The following is an 11,997-nucleotide window of genomic DNA, read 5'->3' as shown; positions in this document are numbered from 1 at the left end:
TCATAACTAAAACTGAAATTAAACACAATCTTACCGATGGTTTTTCTGAAAACTTCAGAGCGATAAAGAACAGCGATTTCTAAGCGAAAGAATAAAAGGAAGACGGCTAGGATTTGTTTGCAGCGTGATCTAGGTTTTTCATTTAGAAATCGACTTTAAATAACGAGTGGAAACGGGCCGTAAATGAGTTCGAAAAGGGCTAGGCGGAAGGATCTCATGGGTTACTTGGTTCTCGAACGAGAACAACCCTTTTGGGCTTGGTTCTCGTTCGAGAACCACCTGGTCTCGAACGAGACCAGGCCCTGAAACTGGATTCTCGTTAGAGAATCCAATTTCTCGAACGGGAATCAGTTAATTTTTTTTTTTTTGATTTTTAAAAATTAAATGGTTGAACCACCACATCAACCCATCATGAACCAACTCGAACCGGACCATTAACTTCAATTTTTTAATTCATAACGATCGGAAAAGTTGTCGGAAAAACGCTAAAAATTTACGGGGTATTACATGCTTCTATGGAAAATAGAAATCAAGGTCGGGGTGTATTATCAACTGCTGCTACGGAGGATATTGGCAGTATAACAACAACCATAGGAAGTTCAAGGGCATATTAGAATGTGGAAGATTCAGGTGGTAGAAACTGAGTGTCATGACCCAAATTATTGAGTCGAGACCGGCGCTAGGAAATGGCAGTGGTTGCTCCGAAACCCATCGCAAGTCTAAAATCACTATAATATTTTCGCAAATAAACAAACATATTATGACTACATAATGGAAGTAAATATATTAATGTTTGTGTGTATGGACATTTCACTTCCATAACTTGTATGTACTACCCTATCTAACGATCTATACAAAAGCTGTTAACATAAACAGCATCAAACGATCATACAACATAGCCTAACCATACATATTACAATATACAAGACCTTACAATACTAGACCACGACTGGTCACTGTATAGTACTGCAGCAACTATGAAAGTCGGGACTATATATTGCAAGTTGACTTCCGGTCTAAAGATGGACTCCTAGCCAAGTCCAAAATCTAGGTACCTGAAAATATTTAAATCAACAGGGTCAACTTTAAGCTGAGTGAGATATACTTTACTTAACATATTATCAAAATAAGCATAGCATTTTTAAAATATTTCAAGCATATACAATCACAACATATAAGACAAATATTCCGATAGAAACCTTATTTTTAAACTCCTAACCTTTCCTATCTGTATCGTATTCGTATTAAATCGATCAATCCTTATGGTACAGTCCCGAGATAATTCCACCGAGTTAACCGCTATCATGTGACATAGTCCCGAGATAGTTCCACCGAGTTAACTCATGTCACTTTTTAATCTCAAGGTGTGAATCCTGAGATAGTTCAACCGAATTAACTCATTAGATACGGGTCCCGAGATAGTTCCACCGAGTTAACCTCGTATCTATCAAACATAGTCCTCCTTTCTATTCCCAAGCATAATCAACATGTAAGGAGTTTACACCAAACGTTTCTACGTATAAATATCTAGACTCTTACAAACACCGGTAATCACACGGCCTATTGACGCCTTATAGGTAGCTCGTTTTTTCAGATCGTATACAAATTCACGTTTTCAAAAAATCAATCAAGTTATAAGCAAGACAATACAATCCATATACAAACAATTCCAATATAATCAATCCAATCCAAACAAATACAAACAATCCAAATCAATTAAATACAAATAATTCAATTCAATTATATATCGTATATTTTATGCGATGCATTTGTTACTAACTATACAATATATATAAAATAATTGTTTATAGGATAATATGAGTAAGTAAAATATACTCACCGCTTGCTATCCATAAACTTTGATAATAGCTAAGCGATGCCGCGTTCTATACGTTTCGGGTTCCGTTGGTAGTCGCCCCGCCGGGCCTATGTAAAGTCGATAATAGCTCGAATTAATGAAAATCTAACTATAATTAATTTATCAGAAATTGGGGTTCTAGCCAACTTCGGCTATCGAAACCGTTCATCTAAAACAGTCTGCCCCTAAACAAAATTAACGTTCTTAAAGTACATAATGTCGTCTACAACGTTTTTTTAGGTCGCCGACTGAGATTGGCACTCGAAGGTGTCAGAAATCAGCCCGGAAGTTATTTCCTTGGGGCTGTTTTAAAACTGCAGGGCTGTTCTGTGCGACATAATGTGCTGCTTTATTTGAGAAATTTGGAGTCCGAATTAGCAGAAATTTAAACTTAGACAAATATAGACAACATCCTTAAGTTTCTGTACCAACAAACAGAACTTAATTTGGAGCTATGCAGCTCAAGATATTTCCCTCTCAATATAGCTGTTTTGCAGAATAATTTTCTGCAAAACGTCAACTATCTTTTATAAACTCGGATTGAAACTATTACACGTTGGAACTAAAACCTATCGATATCTTGTTTTTGTATCAACATAATCCATCCATAACATTCAATTATAACCACTTAAAATCCATGTATTAGATACGATCAAACTCATTTAGGCATGAATTATACCCTAGGATGAAACTATCATTTCATTTCCATTCAACTTTTATCAATCATGTACAACTTCAATTCAGCCCTACTTACTCTTAATCAAGTCTTATGACTATCATTTGAACTTTACATTATCAACCTAACTCCATGGCCGAATATCTTATCAAAGTTCCATTTCAAAATTTCGTCCATGATTCATCATTAATCAACACAATTTTATATTAATTCCTTATTCATAAATTATCAAACATCATGAACCTCAATCAATTTGCCTAACCCTAAGCTAATTTCTCATTCAATAACACATACACATAATCACAACTCTCATGTGTCACCAAACCAATCATTAAACTTAGTTTAAACCAACTGATTAAACACCAAAACTACCATTTTTAAGCTTATAGTCATCATCATCATCATCATTTTTATTCAAACCAGAAAATTATAGCAGATAACCTAATTTTGTACCGAGATTTTTACCTTAATTTTCTTGAATAGATGTGTAGATCTTTCCGTCCCTGTTCCGTGGCCGCAAGAATTGTCCCATGTCGTTGAAAAACGAAGGAGATATGAATTTTTTGCATGTGAGGGTTTTAAGTTGGAGAAGCTAACGCTTTTGGAGAGCTGAGTTCAAATGTCTTTTTCCGAGTTAAAATGAAATTCTTAGGTTATTTATATTTATGGCAAACAGTCCCATTTAATTCTTAACTTTGCCACCTCCTCACGCTTCGATTTCTAACTTTTCTTTAATCCAAGTCCGTCGATCGCTTAATTGTTCGAACTCGATAAATTTCATATTATTTATGTCCAAATAAATAATATCACTTTAATACCTCATAATTCTATTTCCTATAATTTGTTTTTAGCAATTTTTGGCTAAAAAGGCTCAAATTCCAATTTGAGGTAAAATGCATTTTTTTTCTCACTTTTTCCTTTTAAATATTGCTTTAACAAATATCGATATCCAATTATTCGATAATTCCCATCAATAATCTATTTAATTTATATTTTTCGGAAATTAATATATTATTTTCCAATTTTGGGACGTAAACTTATTGTAATTCCAATTTTTCATACGACATTCTTTAGTCCCGTCTAGTTTTTTTAGGCATTATAAATATTGAAATTCCTTATTTAAATTTCAATATCGACCTACTCGCTTCTTTTCTTATTTAATTCCTCCGATAATCTCTTTAATGGCCGCTATAACCGTTTAAATTTAAACAAGTTGCCTACTTTGGCAATGTCAGACATACGAGGTATTACACTGAGTCACTCGGTACAAATTCCAATTTGATTGAACGAAATTCATTTACAATAATATTATTAAATGCATTTGCTATAATATTTCAATAAGATGTATCATAACCCTTAATATATTTTTGGATAAATCATAACCCTTAATATTGAAAGCAGACTCATATGGCAACATCAACAACAGACTCAATCCCCGCACTACGCTTCTCTTTATCAGCACAGAAATCCCTGCTGGTATATGTTTGATATGGTGGCTCACCATCAGAAAGCCACTGACTCACATCGAACCGTATTTTTGTAGGCGTTATTGAACCACCAGCAGTGTTGATTTCGACATAGTTAATGTACCAGCCAGGCTTGTTACCACTGTTATCATGACTCAGTTTGATATAACAAACTGGAATAGTTAGGCATGGTCCTGGAAAATTGAAGAAATCCAAATTATTGTTTTCAAAGTAGTCATGGCCTGCCTCCATTATCCCATATTTTTCCAAGTTCTGAATGTTTATAGCAGAATCCTGCATGTTTGACAGTTTAAGGCTTACCACAGCGTCCGTTCCTGCATCACTTCTTGATCCTGTTTTTATTGATATCGAATATACACACGTTTCCTGCAGGAATAAATTAGTGAAAATATTTAAATTCCCATAGGTAATTTGTAATTTGTAGTTCAGGTGAGAATGTTTTAATACAACTAATTAAAGTATATTAATAAAATCATACTCTTAAAGTGGTTCCTTATGTGGTACTTTATGGTAAAATAATGTTATATTTAGATTTTCGGATAGTAAACTTCCTGAATCACTAGAGTTACCTCAAGTTAAAAGAATGATCACTAAACTACATTTTGTAATAAAATAGTCACTAAACTATACCTTTTCTTACAAAAGAGTGTCACTCGCAACGTTTTTATTTTCATGGCAAGTCAAAATTATAATAAGGACATAGTTTAATGATCTTTTTGTAGTAAAAAGTATAATTAACTCAGTGACCTTTTTATAATTCCTGACCATTTCACTACCACATAAGTCATTTTCAGCAACACTAGGTAAGTGTTGCTATATATGTAAAAACCATTGCCTTAGGCCTATTGTAACGCTTTTCAATCAGCTACATTTGCGGCCGCTGCAGTAGGTTTTGATAGCTACTGCAGCAATTTTTTTAAACTATTGTAATAGAAAAAAAATCGTTGCAATTAATAACAAAAGCAACGGTTTGAAACATCTATTGTAACAGTCTGGTAATGCATTTTTGGCAACATTTATTTTTTTAAGGCAACGGTTTGTACAGTACTTTAGGCAACATTTATTTTTATAAGACAACGATTTTTATAATATTATAGGCAACATTTGTTTTTGTAAGGCAACAGTTTGATATTACTTTAAGCAACACTTATATGTACTGATGCAATGGTTTGGCTAAACTTGAAGCAACGATTTATATAGAATACGCAACAGTTTATATTTAAAGAACAAGAATTAAAAACGGAAACTATTTCGCTAAATCTAAAAACAGAAAACATTCAATAAAAATGGATAACATAAAATATTTACTAAAGTTAGAAGACAGAAATATTCATAGAATTCAAAGTCTAAAAATATTCCATCCAATACATCACAAAAAGAAAATGTATTCATCAAACATAACGATTATATTACAAAACATAACTAGTACTTAACTAGAGGAGCTCTCAATCAAAATTGAGCGCTTTCAGAATCCGAATTTTCACTTGGTTCAACTACTATAGGATTCACTTGAGACATAACACTTTCAAATAACGCCTTATACCCAGCCATCTTCTTGTCAAATTGATCTTTCAGTTCTTTCCGTATCTTGTCCGTGATAGATTGCCCAAGCTCTTCGGGTATAATTATTGAAGAACTGCATCCTACTCCGTTCTTCAAATTGGTTCTTGTAACCCCTCTTCCATACAGAAATGCACGACCGGGAGGCCTCTCCCTATAACAGTGGAAAAAGAATCATTTTCACTGTTTAGGAGCTCCTGCAATTTGGACTGCAGCCAAATAAGACAGAATATAGTATCAGAAATATGACAATCTAACAACCAGATCTTGGACTATAATGCTACAGACAACTACAAAGACTTGCATTTACACAAAACAGAACATAAAAACACAAGACTTGAATTTACACAAAATGGAAAACATTCACTAAAAAGGACAAATAACCTCATCATAAGGACATTCTATATACATTCCACAAGATGTATAATTTTCTTAAGAACACATGAGAAACAGATAATGTATATAAAGTTATATTTCCAAAAGGCTGAACAAATAAAAAGGACAAATAACCTCATCATAAGGACATTTTACTATTGTCTCTCATATTTCATTTCCTATTGCACATTTCCTTTTTTTTTTCTAAGGGATGATTACTAATTACATAAATAACGACATTCTATACAACCAAATTTCTTTTAGGCAATTTAACAAAAACGTTCTTTACTTTAAAAACGTACCCACGTCAAATCAATAGCAAAGGTCCCCATTCTAACATCATTGATCAAATCAGTACCCTTAATACTAAAATGTTTCTTTTTCCCTCTCTCTGATGCATTTAGCCTAGCACAAATATTTGAAAAGTAGAAGCGAAATTGAATCTTACAATTTTGCTAGTTGTATCTTCCCTTGATTCCTTGTATGAACGGCCCGCTTTTCTCTTGCGCGTGGCAATGAACATTTCCGCCAAAGTCGGATCAGCCTTATCCTCCTTTTCATCTTGCTGCAACATGGAATTATAAAACCGTTGGTGAAAATCATGTCATAGTTTGAAATTAAATCAAATCAATTAAATTAAATTCTTACCAATTTTTTTCTTATTCTAGCAAAACTTTTTGGCCCTGCAGTATGCATATCCTTCTGTTGGTTCCGATTTTCAACATTTATCTCACTAATGCGCTATAAAAAGACAAGATGGAGATGACAAATTCAAGATCAGAAAAGATAAGGGGAATATGAGGCATGAAAGCTGATTATTTAATAGAAAATCTTGAGAAAAGAATAATATTAATAAGATAAATAAAAATACCTTTACAAAATCAGTATTACAATAGTTGAGAAGAGCTTTAAATTGCGTCTCCGGTACTCGGGATGGACCAGATGCAAGTCTTGATTTATCGGTCTTGAACTTATAATAATGGTTCTTCTTTAATCTACATTTATAAACTCTCCAGTTATCCCCGATAGTTTTCAAAACCCATCTAAAACTATTGGTTGAAAATGAACATTTAAAACTATTGGTTTTCTTTCTTCCATTCTCCTTGAGTGTACCTTACTCAATGTAGTAGGTCCTCTAGTTCTTTTCTCTTTGGGCTCTTTTCCTAAATGGAACAGGCAGAAGATGCAGACAGGGTCAAGAGATTATCACAGTAACACTTGAACAATTTAATCTTAGGTTATCCTGAATTACTCAACTTCCAAAATCTACTTAACAATTACAATTTTAACTGAATGATGAAAAATATAATTCATAAAGCCATTTTGAGTTAAATCAACATTTTACCACACCACAAGTGCATACAGCCATAGACAAACATCAACATCACATTTAGCAGAGAATTTTTTGTTCCAATTGAACAAAGCCAAGAGTTGAAAACAAAAGAAGAAAATTAACTCTAATTTAAACCACTAATTAGCTAACACTAACAATGATAACCATAATCTGTTTCGAATTAATGAGATTAACTAAGAAGCAGGATTAGTGAAGAGTAATCATTGTTAAGCAAAATTTGAAGAAATAGTTAGAAGCTAATGAACTGAATTTACAATACTATTCAGTAAGTACATTTTGTGAAATCAAATTACAGATATGGTCACATCTTCTTTTTTCAAAACTTCCACTTCATAATTGAGCAATTTTATTTTATGTTAGTAGTGGGAACTTTGAATATAAATTTATAAAAAAACTAATTAACAAACAACTAATAATGATAACACCAATATTATCCTAATGAGTTGGCCTCATAATCAGTGTTATCATATCAAAACTTGCTGTTTCAGAATTCAGCAACTTCCACAGCAACACTTTGAAATTATACATTGGCAACTCAAGAATAAAGTTCAAGAAGTAACTAAGAATCTTTGATACCTGAACTTGTCTCTTCATTCGGTTGTACTTCAATATTCTCATCAAGATGTTCGGTTTCTTCTTGCTCCTCTGTATCCTTTTCGAGATGTTCTTGTTCTCTTTGTTTTTCGCTAACAATAGCATCATCGACTAAATCCTCTTCAATTGCATGAGCTGCTCCCGTGGATTTCACTTCGCCGATTTTTTCTTTAGTTCTTTTTTCCTTTGAAGTCCTAGATTTTGAATAAGAATGAGTAAATCTCTGGCATTATATTTTTTTTGTTGACCTCACTTCAACAATATTTTTCTTTCCATTTTTCCTTCTCTTAAAATGTTTCAAGTTATCTAGATGAAAACCAGACCTGCATTTCACAAAGAAAATAACTACACTTATAACTCAAACTTAACTAAGAGCATTCACCCTAATTAAACCCTGATTGCATCCACAATCATAAGAATTTATTTCACAAACAGTAAACCCTAATTACATTGAAGATTAAAGAAGAATCAGTAAATTATACAAACCTTAAAGAAGACATTTGAAGAGATCAGTAAACCTAGAAGAGAAAGAGATGTTAGCAATGAAAATAAAAATAAAATTGAAAGAGAAACAGATGTTACCTTTGGCGATGAATTAGAGATTGAAAGAGAAACAGATGTTACCTTTGGTGATGGCGATGAAGATGACGATGGCTATGGAAGAGAAGCTCAATCGCTGAATTTGAAAGAGAAGCTCAATCGTTATGAACTGATATTCGCACCTTAAAGTTAAGCTAATAAATTACGGAAAAATGCGATTAGAGTGATTTTACCTGTAACAGCGGCAAAAAACAAATTCTAGAAACCCTAAATCCAATATAAGCAGAGAGAAACCTAATTGCAAAGCTGAGATCGGGGATGACGATGAAGGATGAAGGATAGTTTTGGAGATCGGGGATGACGAACAGAAGCTATAGCTCGTTCTCAATTTGAAATGTAAAATTGAAAGAGAAGCCTGATGAAATTGAAAGAGAAGCCCGATGAAAGAGATGCAGTCTTTAGATGGTGTTTAATCAATTTGAGTAATTTTGTTTTTTATGTTTAAAATTGAAAGATGAAATTTGAAATTTAAATAGAAAAGTCAATACTACCACCTTTAATATTAAGGACATTTAATTGTATTATAATATTTAATTTTTTTTACTGAACTCATAAATTAATACCTGCTGATAATACTCAAATCAATTATACACTAAGCTATTGAATATAATGAAAATCAATTTGATCCGAAACTGCATCATTTTATTAATTAGAATTATGAGTAATTAGTACATATTGAAAAATAAAACATGTTTAAATGAAATGAATTTCTATAATTTTTTTATGGTCTCATCAAGTTATTTACTGATTTTAAACTTTTACTGTAACTTTGAGTTGTTTATTGTTTATTAAGACTTATAATATAGTTAAAAATGTAATTTGATATGATGTAATAAAAGGCAGCAGTTTAAAAGTGTTGCTAGATTCAGTCCAACTGTTGCATTTGCTTATGCTAATGCAGCAGTTACCTATATCTGTTACCTTATGTTGCAAATTCGTGATTTTTGTTAATTTGTTTACAACAGTTTTTAACTGTAACCTTTCTGTTGCCTTATACATACTAGTGCAACAGTATTGAAAGTGTTGCCTTGCATGTGTTGCTGAAAGTGACTTATGTGGTAGTGTTTTTTTCGTAACAAAAAGTATAGTTCAGTGACCATTTTTAAACAAAATAACTTTTAGTGATCATTATGTTACTCAAGGTCATCCTAGTGACTCAGAAAGTTTAATATCTTACGAGTTTCCATGTAAAAATGAAGTAATTTTGTGGCCGAACACCAAATATCTAAAACATGCTTTCAAGATGGAAAATATTGATACGCGGCGGAGATGTTGAATTTGAAAAGTTTTCATGTAATATATAGTCAAGAAGATTAACAATGTAGGGTTGATGTTGGGAACTTACAGAGCTGACGAGGCTGGAGAATGTGAGGAAGAGGAGAAACGAGAGAATATACGAAGCACCTGCCATTTCTTTTTCTTTGTATACTATATGCTTTGTTGGGTATCCAAATTTATAGATTGGTTCATCAATCATGATTATTATTTTTATGGTTTTCCCATCAATCAAGAATATTATTTTTAATATTTTCACGTCAATCATGATTATTATTTTAAGATTTTTCCATCAATCATGACTATTAGTATTAATTTTAAGATTTTTTACATGAATTATGATTGTTTGTTAGTGTGTGCTAATCGGCTGAGACTTAATTTGTCTATGCTAATAGTTTGTTAGCTTGCAGCCACCTGGACCAGCGTCATTAGAAAAAATAAGATAGTTATCAAGATGCATTGAAATATTACTAATTCAATGACTTATTAGAAAAATTTAATTGGTAAGGAGGAATCATTTTCTGTACAGTTTTTGTTTTTGTCTAGTCTAGATATTAAACAATCAAAATTCTATTTGCATTAATGATTAGATAGAGGTGAGGCGGAAAAATTATTACATAGATTTGGTTTACCACGTTATCCGTAAACTAAACCAGTCATATTATAAAACATATTAAAATGATGGTATTGCTATAGTTTCGATTGTTATTTATTTACAATTTTTAACAGTAATATTATAATAATACCAATGCCCAGCCTGGATTTTGGGTTTCTTTTACAGCTAACCTAATTGTTAATCTCTTCATTTCTATTTTATGAAAAATTGAATTTTACAAGTGGATACAACGAGTAAAAATTCACGATTTAATATAAACAGCCTATGTTTATTTCTTTAATATATTAAATATATACAGTATTAAATCAAGATTTTATTAAAATGAAATTAATCGGTGTACTAAACAAATAAACAAGAGTTTATATATATATATATATATATATATATATATATATATATATATATATATATATATATATATATATATATATATATAAAAGCACGGATGGGGGGGGGACAGGCACATTTACACTAATATCCTTAATAATAGTTAAATTTTAATGGTATAATTGGCATTATCATCTCCTATAATATTGTAATATTTTTTTAATAAATTAATTGTGTTTGATTTGAAAAAGGAAACCACCACCTTGCAGAAGAGCCTTCATTCGAAGTCTATAAAAATAAAAAACTAATTCTCTGAATCTTTTTCATATCTCAAAAATTACCAAGGTGCCCATTATGCCTTTAAAACTTCAAAACTTCTCTTTATTTATTGTTTTCTCTGTTTCATCCGTGTTTCATCCGTTTTATTGTATTGTAAATGCATAATCATCATATCTCATAAACACCTTATCCTAATGAGAATTATTACTTTTACAAAAAGTCTATAATATTATACTCCTACAAATTATAATTATAATAACTCCTACTAAAAGTTTATTATTATTGTATTTAAAGAAATAAAGTTAAGAGTACTATTAAATATATTTGAGTACTCTTCTTTATATGAAGGAATTAATAATATTCAAATTTTTTTTAATTTAATTATTAACTATATATATTAAGTTGTCTAATAACTTATTCTTGGTTGTTACTAATATTAAAATAGCATTTTAATAATTTTTCAAATTTTTTTTATATTATTTTAGTAAAATAATATCTATACATCTATATATATATATATATATATATATATATATATATATATATATATATATATAGATATTTTTATTATTTTAATAATTCGAACTGAAGTATTTTATTTTTTAAAATATTAAATTAAATATGAACTGAATAATAGCTATAACTATACATATTTTACTAATTTAAAAAATTTAAAATGTAATGATATATAAATTAAAATTTTAAAAATAGTCTTCCACGTTATATTTCTTGGTTGAACCGATTTGTTCGAACTGGATTTATGACACCAATTTTAATTAGTGTTTTAATAATTGAACGGATCAGTCCGATTTAATTTTTCAACTTAACTATTATTTTAAGAGCTAAACGAGACTGGTTAGTTCAACTAGTTCGGTTGTATTTTTATTACTTTTAAGTTTTTTGTTTTTTCAATTTGAGATACTTGTTTGGACTAATGTCTAAAAAATACTACATTTTTTGGGAGATCAATTCTAACTAATTGTTTTTTCGATAATT

At 30.9% G+C, this 11,997-nt stretch overlaps 2 protein-coding genes across 2 annotated transcripts; both read right to left on the bottom strand.

Annotated features, from left to right (window-relative positions):
* Nucleotides 1-3,937: 3,937 nt before the first annotated feature.
* Nucleotides 3,938-5,572, bottom strand: LOC126656735 (PLAT domain-containing protein 2-like). The gene is made up of 2 exons (XM_050351339.1): nucleotides 5,531-5,572; nucleotides 3,938-4,387 (listed from the first exon to the last, which is right to left on the bottom strand). Exons 1-2 carry the CDS (start codon nucleotides 5,570-5,572, stop codon nucleotides 3,938-3,940), a joined length of 492 nt encoding a protein of 163 aa, XP_050207296.1.
* On the bottom strand, nucleotides 5,325-9,503 carry LOC126657426 (uncharacterized). Its single transcript, XM_056103743.1, has 10 exons — nucleotides 9,426-9,503; nucleotides 8,678-8,815; nucleotides 8,529-8,580; nucleotides 8,391-8,422; nucleotides 8,287-8,298; nucleotides 7,887-8,127; nucleotides 7,070-7,119; nucleotides 6,605-6,697; nucleotides 6,405-6,521; nucleotides 5,325-5,790 (listed from the first exon to the last, which is right to left on the bottom strand). Exons 1-10 carry the CDS (start codon nucleotides 9,501-9,503, stop codon nucleotides 5,677-5,679), a joined length of 927 nt encoding a protein of 308 aa, XP_055959718.1. The 3' UTR covers nucleotides 5,325-5,676.
* Between the last annotated feature and the right edge of the window lie 2,494 nt (nucleotides 9,504-11,997).

Source organism: Mercurialis annua, linkage group LG7 (assembly GCF_937616625.2).
Source record: "Mercurialis annua linkage group LG7, ddMerAnnu1.2, whole genome shotgun sequence".
Classification (NCBI taxonomy): domain Eukaryota; kingdom Viridiplantae; phylum Streptophyta; class Magnoliopsida; order Malpighiales; family Euphorbiaceae; genus Mercurialis; species Mercurialis annua.
Note: the sequence above shows the minus strand (reverse complement) of the source record. Positions and strands in the feature narration are given on the sequence as shown.

Excerpts from the sequence above, each read along its gene's own strand:
- LOC126656735 (XM_050351339.1), bottom strand. The coding sequence starts at position 5,572 with ATGGCTGGGTATAAGGCGTTATTTGAAAGTGTTATGTCTCAA. Across the intron at positions 4,388-5,530 it reads TTGAAAGTGTTATGTCTCAA|GAAACGTGTGTATATTCGAT; the intron begins GTGAATCCTATA and ends TTATTCCTGCAG.
- LOC126657426 (XM_056103743.1), bottom strand. The coding sequence starts at position 9,503 with ATGTATAAGGCAACAGAAAGGTTACAGTTAAAAACTGTTGTAAACAAA. Across the intron at positions 7,120-7,886 it reads GAATGAAGAGACAAGTTCAG|GAAAAGAGCCCAAAGAGAAA; the intron begins GTATCAAAGATT and ends TGTTCCATTTAG. Across the intron at positions 6,698-7,069 it reads GACCTACTACATTGAGTAAG|CGCATTAGTGAGATAAATGT; the intron begins GTACACTCAAGG and ends GTCTTTTTATAG.